This window comes from Palaemon carinicauda, chromosome 32 (genome assembly GCF_036898095.1).
Source record: "Palaemon carinicauda isolate YSFRI2023 chromosome 32, ASM3689809v2, whole genome shotgun sequence".
NCBI lineage: Eukaryota > Metazoa > Arthropoda > Malacostraca > Decapoda > Palaemonidae > Palaemon > Palaemon carinicauda.
Window position 1 is genome coordinate 79,312,806 of NC_090756.1, and position 24,256 is coordinate 79,337,061.

The 24,256-nt window shown below is 44.9% G+C and overlaps 1 protein-coding gene across 2 annotated transcripts in view; it reads right to left on the reverse strand.

The window, feature by feature from the left end:
• Nucleotides 1–20,609, reverse strand: part of RNaseX25 (Ribonuclease X25) — a 161,336-nt gene extending 140,727 nt beyond the window's left edge. Inside the window, exons 1-2 of one of the 2 annotated variants that reach the window (XM_068356286.1) lie at nt 20,548–20,609; nt 5,342–5,434 (exon numbers count right to left, since the gene is read on the reverse strand). In XM_068356286.1, coding sequence (XP_068212387.1) covers nt 5,342–5,397 — 56 coding nt within the window. In that variant the 5' untranslated portion in view covers nt 5,398–5,434; nt 20,548–20,609. Of the gene's footprint in view, nt 1–5,341; nt 5,435–20,417; nt 20,442–20,547 lie in introns of those variants that run through there. The other variant, XM_068356287.1, reaches the window with a different exon arrangement.
• Nucleotides 20,610–24,256: the final 3,647 nt, after the last annotated feature.

Below are 24,256 nucleotides of genomic sequence, written 5' to 3' on the forward strand. Positions count from 1 at the left end.
CAGTAGCAGTCAAGGACGCTATGTCATGTAACTGCTTAAAGGACTGACCAGCAACAACAACAGGTGCGGGAGGACGCTCGACGTCAACTCGAGACTGCCTTGACTGCCTAGACTGAGCAGTCAAAACAACTCTTGACTGCAGTGCTTGACGCTCAACGTCAAAACAAGTCAACTATGCTGGTTGGCGAACGTCCTGAACGTCAACAAGAGCAAGCGGCAGTGGCTGAACGTCCACAAGCGGCTGAGAGTCAACACGGGACTGCATCGAGTGAGGCTCTACAAAACACGATTGACGTGACTTTGTAACGTCAATGTCAACAGGACGAGCAAAGGCTCGTTTGGGCGGCTGACGGCCAGGATCTCGATCAGCTAAGCGGCGAGGATCATCGTGAACCTGCTCAGCAGAATAGTCCTCCATAAGATAGGCAAGCTTATTCTGCATGTCTTGCCGTACAACCCATTTAGGATCAACGGGAATGGGTGCGGTAAGAGACGAGGGTAACGTCTGTGACTGCAAAACCTTGCCTACAATAAGACTCTCGGAGCCTGTGTTACGCTTTTGTTTAGGCGGCGAGCAGTCTTCCGATGACTGCATAGGGTCAGAGCTGTCCCAATGGCTACAACCAGGACGCTGGATCTGTCCTGAAAGGACTGACTTTCGCTTTAAGGGCCTCGAAACCTTGCTCCACGGTTTCTTACGCGAAAAGCCTTCGGTTGACGAGGAGAAAATCGTCTCGCTCGTCTTATGGTAGGGGCGGTCTTGATGAGACACGCTTGAAACTATAGAGGGAACGTCTGTTCGCTGATCAAGGCCTCTCGAACCCATAAGTCGTACGACATTACTTCTCCCCTGGGCTTGGGAGCTTGCAAGAGGTCTCGGACTAGGCGAACGACAGGCACGAACAGACGAACCCTCGGTCGCAACACTGATAACACTTTGCGCAATTATCACTTTATCACTACGATTTTCTGTTTTGCACTTACTTCACTGAAATCGAATTTTTCAACAATTCACATTAGGCATGAATAAAACTGATTTCTACCTGAAGCACACAATTCTACCCTCATCAAAAGGTTATAATTGCGAAATAAGTCGTATAATGTAAGCACATTAATACAAGCAAAAAACAGTAAACATATATTAAGATAAAAAGATCAGTGGCTGGGGAAGAGACTAAACACTAGTTCATTCAAAACTACGTTTTCAATCTCTCACCGTACAGTGCCTTGGGACGAGAATAAAAACTAAAAACGTTTTATCCTTTCTCCCCGTACAGAGACTAGGGACGAGAGTAAAAAAAAACTGACTCGAGAACAACGTTACTCGCTTGGGACGAGAATAAAGATCGGAACGTTCTCTCTTCCTCTCTCTCTCTCCGTCTCTCTCTCTCTCTCTCTCTCTCTCTCTCTTGATTTCGCACCGAAGAGAAAAGCCCACTTACCTTTCGTCAATAAACAGGTTATTTCACCAAAGGAAAAAACCGAAAGGACTAAGAAATTGAAAATTAACAAGTTCCTTTAAATTAGTATTTAAAACATTTAAGTTTGAAAGAAGAATGAACAAAACGTCAAAATCGATTTACTCTTTCTGCAAAGTGAAACCGTGATTCTCTCTCTCTCTATCGTAACGATAGAGCGCAAACTGCGTAGCATAAATAAACTAAACGTTAGTTCATCTTTGAAACAGTACGAAGACTATTCAAAGAAAATCTTTCATAAAATATCTACTAAAAAATATTCATTTAATAAGTTTTAAATCATTTGCTCTGTAAAAGTTATTTACGATTGAAAGGGCTCAACGTTGTTTAACTTCGGTTTCCAAGTTAGGACCGCCTACTCTCGGATTAGGGGAGGAATAGGTAAGGTCGCATATAAACAAATCATTAAAATTTATCTTGATGTTTATTATAAATGGAAAGCTAATCGAAGAGGCCTAATAAAGGCGGTTGAGATATAAAATATATAGAGGAAAATCTATAATTAACAACAACAATTTATAACGTGATAAGATAATTGCTAAAAGCCTAAAACACACTTCCGTACTAAGGGAAGGGTCGGCCATTTAAAAGTCAAAGAAAGTCCAAAAAACAATCCAAAGTCATCAACAATTAAATCTATCCAAAAACGAGTTCAAGATTTAAGTTGAAGATAAAACACCTGCACTGCGAAAGCTCAAACCAAAAGGAAGTACTTCACCAAGACTGTTGAAAAACTCCAGGTTAACAGCGAGTAATGGTACGTCTTGTCGATCAGACCGACAGAGAAAAATTGGGTCTGTTTACATGTATATGCGGTATCTGGCCGATAGTTGGCGCTAGTGGGCACACCCGCAACCTTCATAGCGATCGCTCGCGAGTTTTTGTGTGTTTTTCTGTCGAGCCGCCGGAGGCTCAGCTATTATATATTCACCGGCTAAGTTAAATATTTAAAAATGCATTATTACACTTGACAACAATGAATTTAAGAATGAAACTGACAGCGCGTCTGTCTGTCTGTTTACAGTAGATAGTAGGCTGGCCTTAAAATACAACATTTGATTACGTCAGAAGATCTCTAGTTTTAGCTGACATCACAATGTATATGTACTGAAAGAAATCTAAAATAGTTGTTTTTTTTATATTAACTAAGCCTCAGTTAATTATATTTTTACTTTAAAATTGTCAAATTAAGGTATATTTTAACAACGGCAATTATTGATTGTTTCTATTTTTGTTTTGTCATCAGCTGATTTTAACATAATGATGGTATTGACAATATGCTCATGTAATTTCCTAACTCATACAGTATTATTTGCCAATTTGTAACTCATAAATTTTCTCGTTATGACTTGTGTTCTTTTGGCAATTTTTAATTTGGTGATGTACCTTATTATTTATTGATTTTTAAACTAGATGGAACTGGACACCTGGTGACAGGAGATGAAGAGGTAGACCACGTAAACGCTGCAGGGATGGAATTGAAGAGATTCTGACAAAGCACAATATGCCAACAATTGACCAACTGAGAGGAGAGGGGATTTGTGAAAACAGAATTGAGTGGAGAAGACAACTGATTCCACTGACAGGCTGAAAGCCTACCTGGGAGTAGAAGTAAGAAGTTAGTTAGTTTCACGTTTTGACTTGCACATTTTATTATGCTGTATTTCTTCATCTCAGCATAGAGGGATCCGCATCAGAAGGGAACCTTCCCTTGCCTTAGAAACGTCTCCTCTCACTCGACAGGGGTGTATGTTTATTCCTCTTCTACCTAGGAGTATGCTCTCTTGGACAGAGGATGAAGCCTGGTCTACACAGTACTCCAAAGAGGAAGCAAGGATCTGAGATCGACGAGAAGTCTCTACAGCCTTACTGCCCTTCTCTCTTTTGCCCTTTGAGAGCGAGGAGACACTGGGTGTCATGATCTTAAAAGGGAGGGAAGGAGAGTGAGACAGAGCGATGTGATCATTCAAAATGTCTGGTTAAGAAATTACTACGAAGGGAGCTTCCTTTGCATGAGGAAGGATCTCTTCCCTCTGAGGAGGTTTGATAGCTTGTCCAAAATATTGCCCGTTTCTTCCTCTCCTCCTGCCTACGTACGGAAGAATCGCACCTAGACGAATCGTCTCTATGCCTGGTGGTGTTGCTAGAGACCGACTGACTAGTCTTGAAGACAGATATTGTGACTGAGACCAGTCTCGGGTCGATGAGAGACTCCAAATCACTTGTCCTGTATCTAGGAGAACCCCTCCTCTTCTTCCTAGCGGCAGGGTGCTCCTCAGCAGGGGCAGTAGGTGTAAGAACCGGCAATACGGGTGAGGGAGAGCACCACACTTCTTCCTGACAGCAGACAGATTTTCAGCAACCAACAGCGTCTCGTCTGCAACGGCAGGCAAGGATGCATCCAAGGATGTCACCACATGGCTCTCCTCTGCAGGTAAGGGGGAGCAGCAAGAGAATGAGAAGACTGCTGGGTTCTAGTGTCTGCTAGAACCTCTTAGGCATTTCTCCATCAACAGGGTGCCATCAATCTGAAGGGCAGGCCACAGCACACCCAGGTGGAGGTTCTTGCATGAGTTGCAAGCTAATACCATAGCGGGAGAGCTTCGGGCAAGAGGGAGGTGGGTATTACCTTTGATAGAGGAAAGCAATACTCTGTCTCACTCAAAGAACTCACTGAAGAGAGGGCAGGGGCTCCCTTCTTCTACTGACTCGCCTTAATGGTTTCGGCCTTGGGGAGAGAAAAAGAGCGTGCAGTAGACTTCAAACCTGAAGACAGGTTGAAGGAGCTATAAAGCTTGTTTGGCATCATCATGGGCTTCCTGAGACCGACTATAAAGAATCTCACTTGTCACTGCACCGGGGCCCACTTCCTACATTTAGAAAAGAGAGCATCTTGTAAACAGTCATGCCCTGCAGAAGCTACAAAGATGGTGAGGGTTATCTTCTAGCTCACCCATATGCCAGCCACAACCTCTAACCAAGGAGTCAACATCATTAACAGCAATCACACAAACACAATAAAAAGGAAAAGAGGACCGCTGAAAAAGGCTGACCTAGGATGCTAAGAAGTACATCTGTACAAAACAGTGACCAAACAAAGTGAAGGCCGCACTACCTGTCGAGTGGGTGGGGCTTCCCACCACCCGGCACCCAGCTCTATTTACCTTGTTAAAAGCTCACTGGCTCTTCCAGCTTTGCTGAAGTCATACAGCTATCAAAGGTTGAAGGTTTGTATTGTATTATGCATAGGAAAACTATAACCTGCAAGAACTAAGGCAGGCAAAGTTTTTCTAGGTTGAACTCGTCAGCTTCTGCTTACAAAGGAAGCACCTCCAGCACTTCAATAATCCTGAAAAAACTTGTTCATGTAGATCCGAGCTCTCGCTTCTCTGGAAGCCTATTTCCTATGACCAAGACAGGGAGAGTCGAGTGTTATACAGTACAGTCTCTTTGGCATTGTCTTGGCCTTTGCCAAGTGTGACATTAGAGGAGACTAAGCCTTCATTCCCCCTCAGAGAATATGGCCGCCTTAATGGGAGGCCATGATCTACACTCTGCATATGGGGATAATTCTGAACAGTCATGCCACACGCTTTTACCCAAATGCAAATTCCTGCTTCGTTTCATCACTCACACTTAGCCAACGTAAACCATTCAAACTAAGGTGAATAGCCTGACTGGAGAGTGGGAGGGGCTACTCGCCTGCGATCATCACCTGTCATTAACTACCTCGTTAAGGACTTCAACCGCCATTCAAGTTCTGCTGAAGATATTTCTAAATCAAAGGATGAAAAATTTGCATAGCAATAAATGGACATTCTATTTAGGTATAAAATCCTATCGTGTAAAGACTTAGTACATACCTGCCTTGCACAAGCAAGGGAAGAAAAAGAACTAAGGCTACAAACATCGACTTCATGGTTTAGCGTCTTGTCTCGAATCTACGAAGGACAATCCTGGAATTGTAAAAGCATACTGTAGTTATACTAAAAGGGCAGATCAGAACAGAACACATGCAATTAAATAAGTGAATCAAAGACAATGTTTTTATAGCAAAAAAGATTACTGTATTGAAATAATTACCCAGAATTCATAGTGCTTACCTTCTTTTAAGTGTGACCTTTGTCATCAATATAAAGATAAAATTAAGAAAACAAGTTTGTCCTTACTTTACCATAACTGCTCCCTACAACGGACATCACCAAAGTATGGCCATGCTACCTCTAACAGGCTATATAACAGATAGTCTATGTATGTAACCAGCATATCAAGAACCCCTACAGCTATTTGTATATTTTAAAAAGCCTTTAATTTCTTTCCAAGTATTTTTATTTTTACATATTTTTTATGGCCATTTAATGACTAAAAACTTAAAGGAGTGCAGTATTTTTGCATTGCTAAATTTTTCTTGATTCATACGGTATCAAGCTAACCTACGTACCATGAAAAAAGCCTAAAAATATTTAATGTCAAATTTTTATCAAAATTGCAAATTTAAGAGTAGTTTGTATTATTCCTAATTATACAAACCAGCGCCTTTTAATTGGAGTAGGATTTGTGCAAATCTGGTAAACTTATAATAATACGGTGGTGGTCGGGCAGTCACTTTGACTTTAAACATGACAAATTCGTAGATAATTTGTATTTTTCCTAACTATGCAAACCTTAGCTATTTAATAGGAGTTATTACTTTCGGCGTAGCTGAAATGACGAGCCATTAGCATTTTAACGAGGGTTTACTACCCACACCGCTAGTTAGCGGGGGGGGGGGGGGGGGGGGGGGTAGGGAGGGTAGCTTTCTACCCCCAGTACCCCCTCACACACACCTGTGTTTGAGCTCACTTTGCTTGGAGGTAGGACTTCAAGGGGGATAGGGCTGGCGGGCAAGTTTGATTAAATATGATATTTTAATTATAAAATAAATTTTTGAATATACTTACCCGGTGAATATATAATAGCTGCAACTCTGCGGCTCGACAGACAACATACTCAAAAACCTCGCGAGCGATCGCTATGCAGGTTGCGGGTGTGCCCACCAGCGTCAACTGTCGGCCAGATACCACTCTTGTATGTAAACAAAACCTTCAATTCTTCTCGTCCCACTGCGTCTCTATTGGGGAGGAAGGGAGGGTCATTTAATTTATATATTCACCGGGTAAGTATATTCAAAAATTTATTTTATAATTAAAATATCATTTTTAAATATTTAACTTAGCTGGTGCATATATAATAGCTGATTCACACACAAGGAGGTGGGTTGAGACCAGAGTTAATTATGTTTACAGCGTATAAGCTAAGAGTTTTTTCATTTTGACAGTTATCAATATAACAAAACCAAAATAAATAGGTACCTGGTAAGGAAGTTGACTTAGACGATTACTCTGCCTTGTAAGTCTGTCTTCCTCACGGAGCCCAGCGATCCTCTTAGGATGCTGACAGACTCCCAGGAGCTGAAGTATCAAGGGCTGCAACCCATACAACAGGACCTCATCAAACCCCTAATCTGGGCGCTCTCAAGAAATGACTTTGACCACCCGCCAAATCAACCAGGATGCGAAAGGCTTCTTAGCCTTCCGAACAACCCATAAAAACAATATTAAAAACATTTCAAGAGACAGATTAAAAGGATATGGAATTAGGGAAGTGTAGTGGTTGAGCCCTCACCCACTACTGCACTCGCTGCTACGAATGGACCCAGTGTGTAGCAGTCCTCGTAAAGAGTCTGGACATCTTTCAAGTAAAATGACGCGAACACTGACTTGCTTCTCCAAAAGGTCGCGTCCATGATACTTTGCAGAGATCTATTTTGCTTGAAGGCCACGGAAGTTGCTATAGCTCTAATCTCGTGCGTCTTAACCTTAAGCAAAGATCGGTCTTCCTTACTCAAGTGTGAATGAGCTTCTCGTATTAACAATCTGATAAAATATGACAAAGCATTCTTTGACATAGGTAAGGATGGTTTCTTAACCGAACACCATAGCGCTTCAGATTTACCTCGTAAAGGCTTTGTACGAGCTAAATAGAACTTAAGAGCTCTAACGGGGCATAATACTCTTTCTAATTCGTTGCCTACGATCTTTGATAAGCTAGGAATATCAAAAGATTTAGGCCAAGGACGAGAAGGCAGTTCATTCTTGGCTAGGAAACCAAGTTGAAGAGAACAAGTGGCTTTTTCTGTCGAAAAACCGATGTTCTTGCTGAAGGCATGAAGCTCACTGACTCTTTTAGCTGAGGCCAAGCACACCAGGAAAAGAGTCTTAAGAGTGAGATCCTTCAGGGAGGCTGAATGTAAAGGCTCAAACCTGTCTGACATGAGGAATCTTAGGACCACGTCTAAATTCCATCCAGGTGTAGCCAAACGACGTTCCTTAGAGGTCTCAAAAGACTTAAGGAGATCTTGTAGATCTTTATTGTTGGAAAGATCTAAGCCTCTATGCCGGAAGACCGAAGCCAACATGCTCCTGTAGCCCTTGATCGTGGGAGCTGAAAAGGAGCGAACTCTTCTCAGGTATAAGAGAAAATCAGCGATTTGGGCTACAGAGGTACTGGACGAGGATACAGATACTGACTTGCACCAGTCTCGGAAGATTTCCCACTTCGATTGGTAAACTCTAATGGTAGAAGCTCTCCTCGCTCTTGCAATCGCACTGGCTGCCTCCTTCGAAAAGCCTCTAGCTCTCGAGAGTCTTTCGATAGTCTGAAGGCAGTCAGACGAAGAGCGTGGAGGCTTTGGTGTACCTTCTTTACGTGTGGCTGACGTAATAGGTCTACTCTTAGAGGAAGACTTCTTGGGAAGTCTACCAGCCATCGAAGTAACTCGGTGAACCATTCTCTCGCGGGCCAGAGGGGAGCAACTAACGTCAACCTTGTCCCTTCGTGAGAGGCGAATTTCTGCAGTACCTTGTTGACAATCTTGAATGGTGGGAATGCGTATAGGTCTAGGTGAGACCAATCTAGGAGAAAGGCATCTATATGTATTGCTGCTGGGTCTGGGACTGGAGAGCAATAGATTGGAAGCCTCTTGGTCATCGAGGTTGCAAAGAGGTCTATGGTGGGTTGACCCCAAGTCGCCCAAAGCCTCTTGCACACATCCTTGTGGAGGGTCCATTCGGTTGGAATTACCTGACCTTTCCGACTGAGACAATCTGCTAGAACGTTCAAGTCGCCCTGGATAAACCTCGTTACTAGGGAGATGCCTCGATCTATTGACCAGATGAGCAGGTCCCTTGTGATCTCGTACAATGACAGGGAGTGGGTACCTCCTTGTTTGGAAATGTACGCCAAGGCTGTGGTGTTGTCCGAGTTGACCTCCACCACTTTGTCTCGAAGGAGACTCTCGAAGCTTATCAAGGCCAGGTGAATTGCCAAAAGCTCCTTGCCGTTGATATGCATGCTCCTCTGACTTGAGGTCCACAGACCTGAGCATTCCCGACCGTCCAGTGTCGCACCCCAACCCAAATCCGATGCGTCTGAGAAGAGAACGTGGCTTGTTTTCTGAACTGCTAGGGGAAGTCCCTCTCGTAGACTGATATTGTCTTTCCACCAATTCAGGCAAGTCTTTACTGTTTCGGAAATCGGGATCGAGACCGCCTCTAGCGTCTTGTCCTTTTTCCAGTGAAAAGCTAGATGGAATTGTAGAGGTCGGAGGTGTAGCCTTCCTAGCGAGACAAACTGCTCCAGGGATGATAGAGTTCCTACTAGACTCATCCAATTCCTGACAGAGCAACGTTCTCTCTTCAACATCTTTTGGATTACGAGCAGGGCTTGATCTATTCTAGGGGCCGACGGAAAAGCCCGAAAAACTGGACTGCGAATCTCCATCCCTAAATACAGAATAGTTTGGGATGGGATCAGCTGGGACTTTTCCAAGTTGACCAGAAGTCCCAATTCCTTGGTCAGATCTAAAGTACAATTGAGATCCTTCAGACAGCGATGACTGGACGAGGCTCTGAGAAGCCAGTCGTCCAAATAAAGGGAGGCTCGGATACCCGATAAATGGAGGAATTTTGCCACATTCCTCATAAGCCTCGTAAACACGAGAGGAGCAGGACTTAGGCCAAAGCACAGGGCCCGAAACTGGTACACCACATTGTCGAACACAAATCTCAGAAAAGGTTGGGAATCTGAGTGAATGGGGATGTGGAAGTAAGCGTCTCTTAGGTCGAGAGAGACCATCCAGTCTCCCTTTCTGACCGCTGCTAAGACTGACTTCGTGGTCTCCATGGTGAACTTTGTCTTTGTGACAAAGACATTCAGAGCACTGACGTCTAGCACCGGTCTCCAACCTCCTGTCTTCTTCGGTACTAGGAAGAGACGGTTGTAAAACCCCGGTGATTGAAGGTCCGAGACTTTGACCACCGCTCCCTTCTCTAGCAAAAGAGACACTTCTAGTTTCAGGGCTTGTCTCTTTGCTTCCTCTCGGTACCTGGGAGAGAGATCGATGGGGGACGTCGCTAGAGGAGGTTTGCATACAAATGGGATTTTGTACCCCTCTCTGAGCAACCTCACAGACTGTTGATCTGCGCCTCTCTTCTCCCAGGCTTGCCAGAAGTTCTTGAGTCTGGCACCTACTGCTGTCTGAAGCTGCGGGCAGTCAGACTCTGCCCCGCGAGGACTTGGCTCCTTTCCTCTTTCCTCTCTTCCCTTCGGCATGAGTACTTCCCCTGCTGGGGGCTCTGCCACGAAAGGGCGGAATAAACCTGGACGCTGGAGTGTCTATCCTAGGTCTAGCAGACAAGGCAGACGAAAGGGTCCCTTTGCGAGCCGAGGACGCAACCAAGTCATGGGTGTCCTTCTGCACTAGAGACAACGCTATTTCCTTAACTAACAGTTCAGGAAACAAGAACTTAGACAAAGGGGCAAAGAGTAGCTCAGATCGTTGACAGGGCGTCACTCCTGCTGACAGAAAAGAGCACAGAGACTCTCGTTTCTTTAGGACTCCTGACGTAAACGAGGCGGAGAGCTCATTGGATCCATCGCGGATGGCCTTATCCATGCAGGACATAATGAGTAAGGAGACATCTCTATCGGCTGATGAGATTTTCCTACTCAAGGCTCCCAAACACCAGTCAAGGAAGTTAAAAACTTCAAAAGCCCTAAAGATGCCCTTAAGTAGATGGTCCAGGTCTGAGGATGACCAACTAATCTTCGAGCGTCTCATGGCTAGGCGGCGGGGAGAGTCTACAAGACTTGAGAAGTCGCCCTGGGCAGAGGCAGGAACTCCCAAGCCGAGAACTTCTCCCGTGGCATACCAGACGCTCGATCTAGACGAGAGTTTAGATGGGGGGAAGGCAAAGGCCGTCTTCCCTAAACTCCTCTTGGTTTCCAACCAATCGCCTAACAGCCGTAAAGCTCTCTTGGAAGAGCGAGAGAGAACGAGTTTTGTAAAGGCTGGCATGGCAGCAGGTACGCCTAAAACAAACTCAGACGGCGGCGAACGAGGAGCCACAGAGACAAAGTGTTCAGGGAACAACTCTTTAAAAATGAGCATGACTTTTTTAAAGTCCATAGATGGCGGAACTGCTCTAGGCTCATCAATATCTGAAGGATGATCCTCAGGCTGAGGGTCAGCAACGTCCTCATCCGAAAGTTCCTCATCTGATAACTGATGAGAAACAAGCAAAGGGGTTGGCAATGCTTGACACGCAGCGTCCGCCCGCACTGGTGCATAAGTGGCGGAGCAGGACGCAGCGTCCTGAAACTGCTGAACAGTCTGGGAACTGTCAACAATAACAGGTGCGTGAGGACGCACAGCGTCCACCCGAGACTGCTTAGACCGCCTGGGTTGTGCAGTCAAAACAACTCTAGGTTGCGGAGGTTGACGCACCGCGTCAAAACAAGTCAACTCTGATGGTTGGCGAACGTCCTGAACGTCACCAGGCGCATCAGCGAGTTGCTTAACGTCCACATGCGGCTGAAAATCCACACGAGACCGCATCGGGTGTGGTACAACCCCAACTGGTTGACGTGAGATGGCTACACCAACGTCAACAGGACGCACAACAGAACGCTTGGGTGGCTGACGGCCAGTATCTCCATGAGATAAACGGCTAGGTTCAACGGAAACCTTCTCTGCGTTGTAGTCTTCCATAAGGGACGCAAGCTTAGACTGCATGTCCTGCAGTATAACCCATTTAGGGTCTACGGTAACGGGTGCGGTAACAGACGGGGTTAGCGTCTGAGACGGCACAACTTTGCCTTGCTTAGGCGGCGAGCAGTCATCCGATGACAGCAACGGGTCCGAACTGTCCCAATGGCTACATCCAGGACGTTGGACCTGTCCTGAAGGGACCGACTTGCGTTTCAGAGGCCTAGAAACCTTGCTCCATGGTTTCTTGCGTGAAACGCCTTCGGAAGACGAGGTAAAAATGGGCTCTCTCGTCTTATGGTAGGGGCGATCTTGACGAGATACGCCTGATACCATGGAGGGAACGTCTGTTCGCTGATCAAGGCCTCTCGAACCCATAAGTCGTACGACATTGCTTCTCTCCTAGGCTTGGGAGCTTGCAAGAGGTCCCGGACTAGGTGAACGACAGGCACGAACAGACGAACCCTCGGTCGCAACACTGTTCACAACACTTTGCGCACTAATCACTTTCCCACTTTCCGCCGTGGCACTATGGCACTTAAGCTCCTTCACGTCAGCCATGAGTTGATTACGGTCACTTGCTAACGCTTCAACTCTCTCCCCCAAGGCATGAATAGCACGTAACATGTCTTGCATAGACGGTTCCTGAGTGCTAGAAGGGGGGTTAGGAACAACCACTACAGGGGAAGGATTAGGTTCAGGGGCATGTGGAGAGGAAAAATCTACGGACCTAGATGAACTTCTCCTTACCCTATCTCTCTCTAGTCTGCGTGTATACTTATCATATTCGATCCAATCAAATTCCGAAAGGCCCACGCATTCCTCACACCGATCTCCCAATTGACAGGTTTTACCCCGACAATTGGAACAAACAGTATGAGGGTCGAGAGAAGCCTTTGGAAGACGCCTATTACAGTCCCTAGCATTACACTTTCGAAATCTAGGTACTTGAGAAGGGTCAGCCATTTTGAATTAGTCAAAGAAAATTCCAAAAACAATCCAAGTCATCAACAAATAAACCGATTCAATAAAGAGTTCAAGAGTTTATGTTGAGGAAAAACACCTGTACTGCGAAAGCTCAAACCAAAATAAAGTACTTCACCAAATATGATGGAAAAACTCCAGGTTCTACAGCGAGTATAAATACGTCTTGTCGTCAACGTCGACAGAGAAGAATTGAAGGTTTTGTTTACATACAAGAGTGGTATCTTTCCAACAGTTGGCGCTGGTGGGCACACTCGCAACCTGCATAGCGATCGCTCGCGAGTTTTTTGAGTATGTTGTCTGTCGAGCCGCAGAGTTGCAGCTATTATATATTCACCGGCTAAGTTAAATATTTAAAAAGCTAAGGTTTGTATAGTTAGGAAAAATACAAATTATCTATGAATTTGTCATTTGTTCCATAACTGAAATACAAACCACACTATTTAATAGGAGTGACTCACCCATTAGGAAGGGTGGAAAATCCCAGCCAGTACTGGCTTTGGCTTTGCCCGGGGACTCATTATTTGAGTGTGTCAGCACTCAACAATAAGGAGTCCCTGCACCTCGCTAGAACCTTGCTACGCAAGGACTGCGGCCTACGCAAGCTGTGCGTGAAGGTATAATAAAGTGTGACTCGTCCTAGGAAGTTGACCTGTAGTCCTTTAGATTTTAACTTTAGGCTAGGACTCTCCCAATATCACCTTGTCAGGGAATGGGGACGAGACAGTATTAGCTTAATACTAGGAACACAAGGAAACATCGTTTACCTGCAGTGGTTTGAGGTCAGCTGTGCAGAGAACCCAGGATGCTGCTTTCCCCAAGAGAGGGAAGGATGAAGAAAGGAATAAGGGCCAGACAAATCTTTTCATTCGTGCAGACTAAGACCGGGTAACAATGCCCTCAACCTTCTGCTACTTGTCCACTAAGGAGCCTGAGGTTCTAAACCAGCTGTTGTCCAGCCACCACTGGGCCGATAGAGAACGTATTGAGCCTCCTGTGGGTCACGTCTTGCAGGTAGTGGGCTGTGAAGGTCGTCTGACGCTTCCACACCCCAGCCTGAAGAACCTGCGTCACTGAGAAATTCTTCTTGAAGGCCAGGGACGTAGCTACGCCCCTGACATCATGTGCTCTAGGGCGTCGTGACGGAGGAGGGTCTGGATTCAGGGACAGATGTATCAACCTGCGAATCCATGCCGAGACGGTGTTCTTGGTGACCCTCCTCTTAGTCCTCCCAGTGCTAACAAACAATGCCTGCACCTGAGGACGGACTGCAGCTGTTCTTTTGAGATATAAACTCAGACTCCTTACTGGACACAGTAGGAGATGGTCTGGGTCATCTGTTACAGAAGGAAGACTCGAAATCTGGAAGGAGTCGAACCGAGGGTCCGACACTCCCGGATTCTGAGTCTTAGCAATAAACTCAGGGATGAATTTGAACGTTAGCTCCCCCCATCCCCTTGAACGGGCGATGTCATATGAGAGACCAGGAATTTCACTGACTCGCTTGGCCGATGCCAAAGCTAGTAGGGACACCGTTTTCCAAATTAGGTGGCGATCTGAAGCCTGGCGTAATGGTTCATAGAGAGGTCTCTTAAGAGACCTGAGAACTCGAACCACGTTCCATGGAGGAGGTCTCACTTCCGACTGAGGGCAGGTAAGTTCATAACTTCGTATGAGTAGGGAAAGTTCCAGCGAGGAAGAAATGTCCATTCCCTTGAGCCTGAAGGCTAGACTTAGGGCTGAGCGATAGCCTTTCACCGCCGAGACTGAAAGGCGCATTTCTTCCCGCAAATACACAAAAAACTCCGCTATTGCTGGAATAGTGGCATCAAGTGGAGAGATACCACTTCCACGACGCCAACCACAGAAGACTTTCCACTTTGCCTGGTAGACAGATGCGGATGATTTTCGCAGATGTCCAGTCATCCTAATCGCAACTTGCTGCAAAAATCCTCTCTCTGCGAGGAGATGCTGGATAGTCTCCAGGCGTGAAGTCTCAGCGAAGCTACGGCTTTGTGGAAGATGTAGTCATGTGGTTGTCTGAGTAGATAGTGTTGTGGGGGGAGCTCTCTCGGAAGTTCCGTTAGGAGTTGCAGAAGGTCCGGAAACCATTCCGCGTGATACCATAGCGGAGTTATGGGGGTCATTGAAAGATTGACCGATATTCTGGTCTTGTTGAGCACCCTCCTCATCAGACAGAACTGGAGAAAGGCGTACACGTCGATGTTGTCCCACTGTTGTTGGAAGGCATCTTGCCAGAGCGCCTTGGGATCCGAGACTGGAGAGCAGTATAGTGGAAGCTTGAAGTTCAATGCTGTCGCGAACAGATCCACAGTCGGGGAACCCCACAAAGTCAGGACTTTGTTGGCTACTAGATGATCCAAAGACCACTTGGTACTCACTATCTGAGACGCTCTGCTCAGATTGTCGGTGAGCACATTCCTCTTGCCTGGAATGAAACGTGCCGATAGTGGAATCGAGTGGACTTCGGTCCATCTCAATATCTCTACTGCGAGATGGGATAGCTGCTTCGAAAAGGTACCTCCTTGCTTGTTGATGTAAGCCACTACTGTGGTGTTGTCGCTCATCACCACCACAGTGACCCGCCAGGAATTATTGGAACTGCTGAAGGGCCAAGAAAACGGCCTTCATCTCTAAAAGATTTATATGGAGGCACTTTTCTGATTCTGACCACAGGCCTGAGGTCCTGTGGTGTAGAACGTGGGCTCCCCACCATTTCTTTGAGGCGTCCGAAAACAGCATCAAATCAGGGGGGAGGACGAGAAGATCCACTCCTCTTCGTAGGTTCTCGTCTGTCACCCACCATAGGAGGTCCGACCGTTCCGCAGGTCCCATAGGGATCATGACGTCCGGGGAATCGCAACCTTGATTCCACCGAGACTTGAGTCGCCACTGGAGGGATCTCATTCTGAGGCGACCGTTGGGAACTAGACGAGCCAAAGATGAGAGGTGACCGAGGAGACGTAACCACGATTGGGCTGGAAGCTCTTCTCGTCTGAGAAAAGGGCTTGCGACCTTCCTTAGCCTTGCTATCCTGTCGTCTGATGGGAAGGCTTTGTGGAGATTGGTGTCTATAATCATGCCTAAGTATACCAGTCTTTGAGTGGGAAGCAGAGAGGACTTCTCGAGATTTACCATGATCCCCAGATCCTGGCAAAGTCCCAGAAGTTTGTCTCGGTGTTGAAGAAGGGATGACTCCGAGTCTGCTAGGATCAGCCAGTCGTCCAGATAACGGAGGAGACAGATGCCGATCCTATGTGCCCACGACGATATTAGGGTGAACACTGGTGAAAACCTGTGGTGCTGTGGAGAGACCGAAACACAGCACCTTGAACTGGTATTCCTTGTTGTCTAGGCTGAATCTTAAGTACTTCCTTGAAGACAGATGGATTGGGATCTGGAAGTACGCGTCCTTCAGATCCAGTGTACACATGAAGTCTTGAGGTCTTACTGCAAGTCTGACCGTGTCTGCGGTCTCCATGCTGAACGGAGTTTGCTTGATAAATTTGTTCAGAGATGAGAGGTTGATGACTGGTCTCCAGCCTCCAGACGCCTTCTTTACAAGAAAGAGTTGACTGAAGAAGCCTGGGGACTCGTCGAGGACCTCCTGGAGAGCGCCCTTCTTCAACATAGTCTGGACTTCTGCCCGAGGGGCCTGCCCCCTTGCTGACCCCATGGCAAGGGAGCTCAACGACACTGGATTCGTCATCAGGGGAGGTAGAGATGTTGTGAACGGGACGCAATATCCCTGACTGATTACGAAAATCGTCCAGAAATCGGCCCCAAGTTGCTGCCATATGTCTGCGCAACTGTGTAGGAATCCCCCTACTGGTGGACATGAAGGGGGACTGCCAATCCTAGCGTTTGCGGCCTCAGCTGCTCCCTCTAGGATTCTTCCCTCCCCTGTTCTTAACAGGAAAGGGCTTAGACACCATGTCTTCGCTGCCGTTGTTGGTTTCGTGGTCTTGGTAGGACGGGGCTGCTGGAGGCTTATAGGGCTGGGATGTCAAAGCCCTATGTAGGAGGGAGTCTTGGTGAGACTTCCTCCACCTCTCAGCAGCATGCTCCACGTCCTTAGGCTCAAACAGGTTCGTTCCCATCACGGAAGAATGTCTGAGCCTGCTTATCTCGGTGCTAGGGACCTTATGATGGAACCTCTCAGACACCGCATCCCACACGTTTCAGGATGGTGTTTGCCCACAAGTTCGAGACTTGGTGGGCCAGAAACTCGATCGTGCAAGTGCCTGCAAGTAGAAAGGTCTCCATAGCTTTCCTGGTACGTTCTTTTGATAAATCCTCCGAACGCATCAGGATACCTAAGGTCCCTCACCAGATCTCCAGCCATGAAGTGGCCTGCGTGTCACACTTCGCAACCTTCTCCTGATTAAGAATCTCAGTCGCCGAGAATGAGACTTGCCGGTTGGAGAGCCTCTCAAGAGGGACTCCCCTGGTAAGCTCTTCCAAAGAATGGTGAAGGGGAAGAGCTAAACAAGGCTCCTCTACGATCTCGAAGTACCTCTTCTGCTGCACGCGAGGAGGTGGGAGAAGCTTGTTGTCGGCACTGGATCGGCTGAAGGAGGCTAGCTCAGAGAGCTGGACTGCGATCTTGTCCCTTGCACTCTTAACCCCCTGAGACCAGGGCAAAGCTGCACTGGCCTTAGAGGGTTTTTGAGTCCCAAAAACTCAGTCCAAGACCGTGTCTTTGCCCTCTAGAGGAGGAATCTCTGGGTCAGCAAACCCATTGAGAGTCCTCATAAGGGTCAGAACCTGCCAAAATGCATGTTCTGACTCCAGCAGATCTCCTCCGGATGGACTAGCAGCGAAGTCTCCTGTCCCAAAAGGCTCTTCTTGGGGAGACTCGCGGACGTTCTCCGAGTGACTGGCTGGCTCTGGTCTAAGTCTTGACGAGGACTTCGGTACTGTCTTGGAGTCCTTCGACTCCCTCCTGGGAGGGATGCAGGACTCCAACAACAACAGAGGTAGGCTGTTCTCCGCCTCTACCCGAGAAGACTTTCCAGCGCGAGGTGGGGTTTCCCTCATTGGTGCGATGGGGGAACATCTCACCTCACGTGACTCCCCTGAGGACGGGTAATCCTCGTCCGAAGGGGAGGGAGAAAAAGTCTGGGCGGGGAGGGGGCCTGCCTCGAAGGCTTACAAGGAGACAGCTTAGTCCTCGGAGAAGTCACCACGTCCGAAACTCCTCTTTTTCTCTTCAGGGGAGTAGACGCAGCCAAGGATTTGTGGCCCAATTCAGAGAGAACAGGCTTGACAGCCTGCATGACTGCTCTGATCAGTGCCCCAAACCAAGGCTGCTGGCTGATGGCTGCGCTATCAGACACTCCCTCTGGAGGGACAGGGATCGACCGATCCCTGGAGTTTCAATAGGGGGGTTCGCCTGTAAAGAAAAAGAAGACAAAGAAGAAATGTCCCTGGACCTTTCTGGAACCTTCCCCCCTACCGGCGAGCGCGCTGTTCTGTGCTTGCGGGGGGGAGCGATGGCGACCTTGCCGCGTGTTGTCCTGCAGCCTCGCGCGTGGGAGGATATTAACGATTGTGCTGGGGAGCGCGTTGGCGTTCGCGCAATGGGGAATAACCGGGGTCACGTGCGGGAGACTGCTGGCGCGTGCGTGCGTGCGCACGGGAGACTGCTGATGCGCACACATGATTGCGATGGCGCGTAGGAGCGTACGCAGGAAGCTGTTTGCGCGCTCGCGCGCATGAGGGTGAATGTTCGCGCGGGCGCGCAGAATCAGAATGAAGAGCCCGTGCGGACGAGAGATCGTGCGCCCCAGAAGATGTCGTCGGGTGCGCGCGCGCAGGAGAGATATCCCTTGCGCACGGGCGCGCAGCTGGAACCTGCACTCTTTGGCGCGCCTCTTGTTGGCGCGCCTCTTGTTGGCGCACATCAGGCTGGCGATGCGTTGCTGTTGTGGGAGATGGGCGTGGGCGTGAATGCGCACTGGCGAGGGATGGCGCGCAGGTGAAAGCAGACGGCGCGTTGGCGAGCGCTGGCGAGTAGGGGAAGTCCTAAACTTCCCTACTGCACCCAGATCTGAAGATCATGGGAGCGCAGGAGATCGTTGGCGCGCAGGTGAGCGCTGGCACATTAAGCAAACGAAAAACTAGATCGTTAACTGAGAAAAAATAAATAAAAAGTAATTAGTTAACATTCATTCCCCTGGGAAGACTCCAAAGAGGAATCCCGAGGGAAAAAACACAAGAATTACACAACAGGCATGAGCCCTCAACTCCACTTACACTCACGGGGAAGGGGGAAGGGCGGAGAGCTGTAACAAACACAGAATTATAACAATTATAATTATGTAATTCAAATAAGAATGTTCACTACAGTAAGAACGAAAAAACCCCGAAAGGAAGCGTTCTACAAAAGCTGAAAAGTTAACAAATACAATTAGATTCATAAAAATAATTGTGATACAATGTACGGCGTAGCAACTCCACCCGACACGGGAGGAAGCTACCGAGAACGTAGTAAAGGTAAAACGTAGTAAAGAGTGAACAACCTCAAGAGAGAGAGAGAGACCGTAGTCAAACTCAATCGCGACCCAAGAAATTACACCGTGGTGGCCTAACTGCCGACGGGCTCCACGGAGATATCGTACACTACACACACAAGCTGAACACTGAAAAGGAAACTTACTGATTTCTATTCTCAAATATATACATAAACATGGAAATATGTTTACATATATATAGAGTATAAGAAAAGTAAGTGATTAAGTAAAGACAAAACATAAAATGGCTGCCAAGCGAGGACGAAAGACAGACACGTATGTACATCGTCCGAGGCAAATGTGAAGTGAGACATTTCACCGGTGTGTGAGGGGGAGGGGTAGCAAGCTACCCCTCCCCTACCCCTGCTAACTAGCGCGGGGGTAGTAAACCCTCGTTAAAAATCTAATGGCTCGTCAATTTCCGCTACGCCGAAAGTAAACCCTATGTAAATAGCGTGGTTTGTATTTCGGTTACGGAACAAACCCGTGATTCTGAAAGTCCTAATTCGTCCCAACACCCTACCCTAATTACCCGTCCATCAAAATAAAGAAGATATCACTTGATGACTTCGACTTCGGTGACTTCAAGTAATGGTAGCGCCATTGTAAAGGTTACGAATTATCCCGAAAGCTGAACCTTAATGGTAACTCTGTGTACCATACGTCAACGTTGGTAACACTGTGTATTATTGGTAACGTTGCTAATGTTATCGTTCGCAGTAAATTCGTAAGAGAAGTGACACCGTGCAACTTAAAGTTAGCCGAATTGGTTGATGGTTATTTCCGATTGAAATGAACATCAAATTATGTTAAGTCACGTTATTTACTATAGGAAAATATATATTTTCTGTTCGAAATCTCACCCTGTAATACAATAAAAAATTACCGGACATTTGGGTGATCGGACAAGTCTGTTTAATTAGACTGGGAGCTGGCCAACAACATTTGGGTGATTGGACAAGTCTGTTTGATTAGACTGGGGGTTGGCCAAGGACTTTTGGGTGATCGGACGAGTCTGTTTAATTAGACTGGGGGTTGTCCAACAACATTTGGGTGATTGGACAAGTCTGTTTAAGTAGACTGGGGGTTGGCCAAGGACATTTGGGTGATCGGACAAGTCTGTTTAATTAGACTGGGGGTTGACCAACAACATTTGGGTGATTGGACAAGTCTGTTTGACTAGACTGGAGGTTGGCCAAGGACTTTTGGGTGATCGGACAAGTCTGGATAATCGGACAAGTCTAACTTGCTTGATCTAGCTATAAAAGCGTGGTATTGCAGTCAAGGTTATCCCACAACTTAATCAAATCTTTACGGTAATGACGAACTAACCTGGTTTAAAGACTGCGTAGATTAAGATATCAATGAATATTAAAAGAGATGCGTTTCAAATATACAAAACAAGGTCAAATACAAACTGAAATAAGGTCAAATATAAACAGAAGAAAGGTCAAAGTCTCACCCTCATTAGTGACAGCAACTGTAAACAAAGGAAGGTGAGCTACTACTACTATCGAGAAGATGATCAGGAAAGACCTTACCTCTATAACGGCTCTCACTTTTTTAAAAAAAAAAATTTCTAATTAAGATTATGGCGTCTATGTAATCGATATTAGCGTAATAGTATAGTTAGATTAATTCGAATTTTAAAGTGATAAATACATTAATATAGAATTACAGGTTTTAATTATATGAAATAAATTTTCTCGCATATAACTATCAACATTCCAACTTAAAATCTATTTGTAATCTTACAAGCTTTAGCCAAACCTCAACTAAAATTGGCCTATTGGTAACGTCTCTGCCCGGTGATCGTCAGACTGGGGTTCGAGTCCGGCTTAAACTCTTTAGTTCCATTGTTTGATGCAACCTCATCATCCTTGTGGGAGGTTAAAGGTCTATCTGCTGAGTCATCAGCGACCATTGTCTGTCCCTCCCTAGTCCTAGCTCGGATGGAGAGGAGGCTTGGACGCTGATCAGATGGATATATGATCAGTCTCTAGGGCGTTGTCCAGCTCGATAAGGTAATGTCCCTGTCCCTTGCCTCTGCCATTCACGAGTGCGCTTTAAACCCACAGCTGAAGCATAAAATTCTGGTAACCATAATTGGACTAAATACATAAGTAACTTAACGGAAGTGAAGCAAATAAAATGTAAAATAATATATAAACTCCATTTTGCAAATCCCTGGGTAGTGCCATAGCCTCTGTAGCATGGTCTTCCACTGTCTTGGGTTCGAGTTCTCTTGCTTGAGGGTGCACTCGGTCACTTTATTCTATCTTATTTCTCTTCCTTTTGTTTTGTTAAAGATTTTATAGTTTATTTAAGAGATATTTATTTTAATGTCACTGTTCTTAAAATGTCTTATTTTTACTTGTTTCCTTTCCTCTCTGGGCTATTTTACTCTGTTGGAGCCCCTGGGCTTATAGCATTCTGCTTTTCCAACTAGGGTTGTGGCTTAGCAAATAATAATAATAATAATAATAATAATAATAATAATAATAATAATAATAATAATAACCCTAGAATTAAAATAATTATAGTTACAATTAAATGAATCTCAAAGCAGGCTTAAAACAAAAGATAATGTAAGAAAATTATGGTTCCTGGTTCCTGGTTCCTTATTGCTCACTGCGCAAAATAAGTTTGCGGGCACTCTATCTCTTTATAGATAGGTGCAAAGCTTCTAAGCTTATTCTTATTATTGTTTATTAAGTTTATATTACCTGTTAGGGAAAGGGAAAGGGAAAAAGAAAGGAAGTTGCTAGAGGAATTGAGAGAGAAAAAAGAAAATGGAGAGCAGGGGTGGTACATAAAGAGAGGAGAACTAGTAAGAAACGACAATTTTCGTCAAGAAGCAAACGCAAGCAGAGCGAATTAGGAAAGGTATAAATTTAGACAAAAAAGTTAACCAATGTATAAGAATATGCCTGTTAAATATCCAAGCACTAACCAAGCAGAAATTAATAGAAATAGAAAACGAGATGAACACAAATAAAGTTCATATATTTTGTTTGACAGAAACGCACCAAAAAATAGATAAAATACAGCTGAGTAAAGGTCTGTTAAAGTTAGAAAAAAGAAGGGATTTTAAAGACAAAAAGGGTGGAGGGTTAATGTTAATTTTTAAAAACAATAACATCACTGAAGTAGAGGAAATAGAAACCAAACATAGCGATATAATAATGGTACAGTGCAAAATCCACAGCTTAGTATTCCTGATAATACTGGTATATTTCGCAGCAGGAAATACAGAAGAAGATAGAAAAAGAGATCAAGAATTGAAAGTGGAATGTGAAAATTTAATACAAAAAGCAGGAGAAACAACACCTTTGCTAGTTATGGGGGATTTTAACGGCCACGTGGGATTTCTTTGGCACCAACAAGTAGACAGAAATGGGGGAAATGGTGCTAGATTGGATGGGTAACCACAACCTAACACTATTAAATGGAGATGAAAGGTGTTCAGGACTATACACGTGGAATAGACAAGATCAGCATAGTGCTATTGATTTTGTACTTGCAAATAATATGCTATATAAACAATTTAAATGTATGGAAATAGATGAAGATAAAACAGTATTAGATATATCAGATCACAACTTAATAACAGTAGAATTGGAAGCAAAAACAAATAGTGAAAATAATTACAATAAAGGGAAGTGGGAAGAAATTACATATTATAGCAGTGACGCAAAAGATATAGACGAATATGTGAAATCTATAGAGAGAAAACTTGTCAGCAAGGGTGTAAAAAACATTGATGAGCTAAACATAATAATGGCAGAAATGAAACAAGAACATTTGGCTAAAACATATAGGAGAAGGGTAACAAATGAAGGGAAGAACAAAGAACAACCTTGGGTAACCGAGGAAATAAGAAGAAAGATTAAGGAAAGAAAGGAACTTAATAGAAAAAAGAGAAATGAAAAAGATATTAGGATAAAAAGAGAATTAGAAGAAAAATACAATCATAAGAAGAAAGAAGTACAAATACTGGTGAAAGAGAGCATAACGTTATATGAGAAAAAGAAGACCAGGGAGATAAGAGATGATAAAAACAATAAACTATGGGAAAACATAAACAAATTAAGAAATAGCAAAGAAATAAAAAGCGAGGCAATACAATTATATGGAGAGAGAGGAAATAAACTATCAGATGAAGAGGCTAAAGAAGAATTAGTAAAATTTTGGAAAACAGTCTACAATACACATGAAAATAGAATAACTGAGATCTGGAATGAGGAGGAGGAGAGTGAATACCTGGATAATTTGAGAAGAGAAAACGACATTATAACTGTAAATGAATATAGTATACCTGAACATCTAAGGGAGCATTACGATGCTGTACTTAATGTCGAAGGAATAATTAAACCCATGCCCGCCGCTGAAATGAGTAAAGGTAAATTAGAAAAATGCTTAAAACGTCTAAAGAAAGGTAAAGCAGCAGGGCCAGATGGACTAAAGCCAGACTACTACAAAGCAATGATGATGAGTGATATATGCAAGAATACACTAGTGAACTGCTACAAAGAGGAACTAGCCAGCAAAGAAAAACCCAAAAGCTGGAAAGAATCCAGAACAAAAATGTTAAAAAAGAAAAACAAGCCAACAGCAAAGGAATTGAGACCTATAGCTCTCACAAATGTATCATATAAAATATACATGGCTTTTATCAAGGATGAAATAGAAAGGCATTTAAAAAGTAATAATGCCATAGAGGATAGTCAAGCAGGATTTACAGAAGGAGGAAGGATTGAGGATAATATATTCATCTTACAATACATGGTCGAAGAAACTTTCAAAAATAAGAAAAAACTCATAGTGGCCTCTTTAGATTTCAAAAAAGCTTTCGATTCCATAAAAAGGGAAGCACTGATAGAAACATTAAAGCAATACAAAGTACATACTAGTATAATTAACTCTATAGCTGAAGTGTATGTGGGAGACTCGACTACGTTAGACATAGGGGAAAGAGTAGAACAAAAATTGAGCGTAAGTAGTGGAATAAAGCAAGGCTGTACTGCCTCTACAACATTATTCAAATTAATTACTTATCAGATTATAAAACAAGTAGAAAGGGAAGGTAATGGTTTTAAAAATTATATTATAAAGCTAGTAGTATTATTTTTTGCTGATGATGTCCTAGTGCTTGCTGAGAATATAGAGGA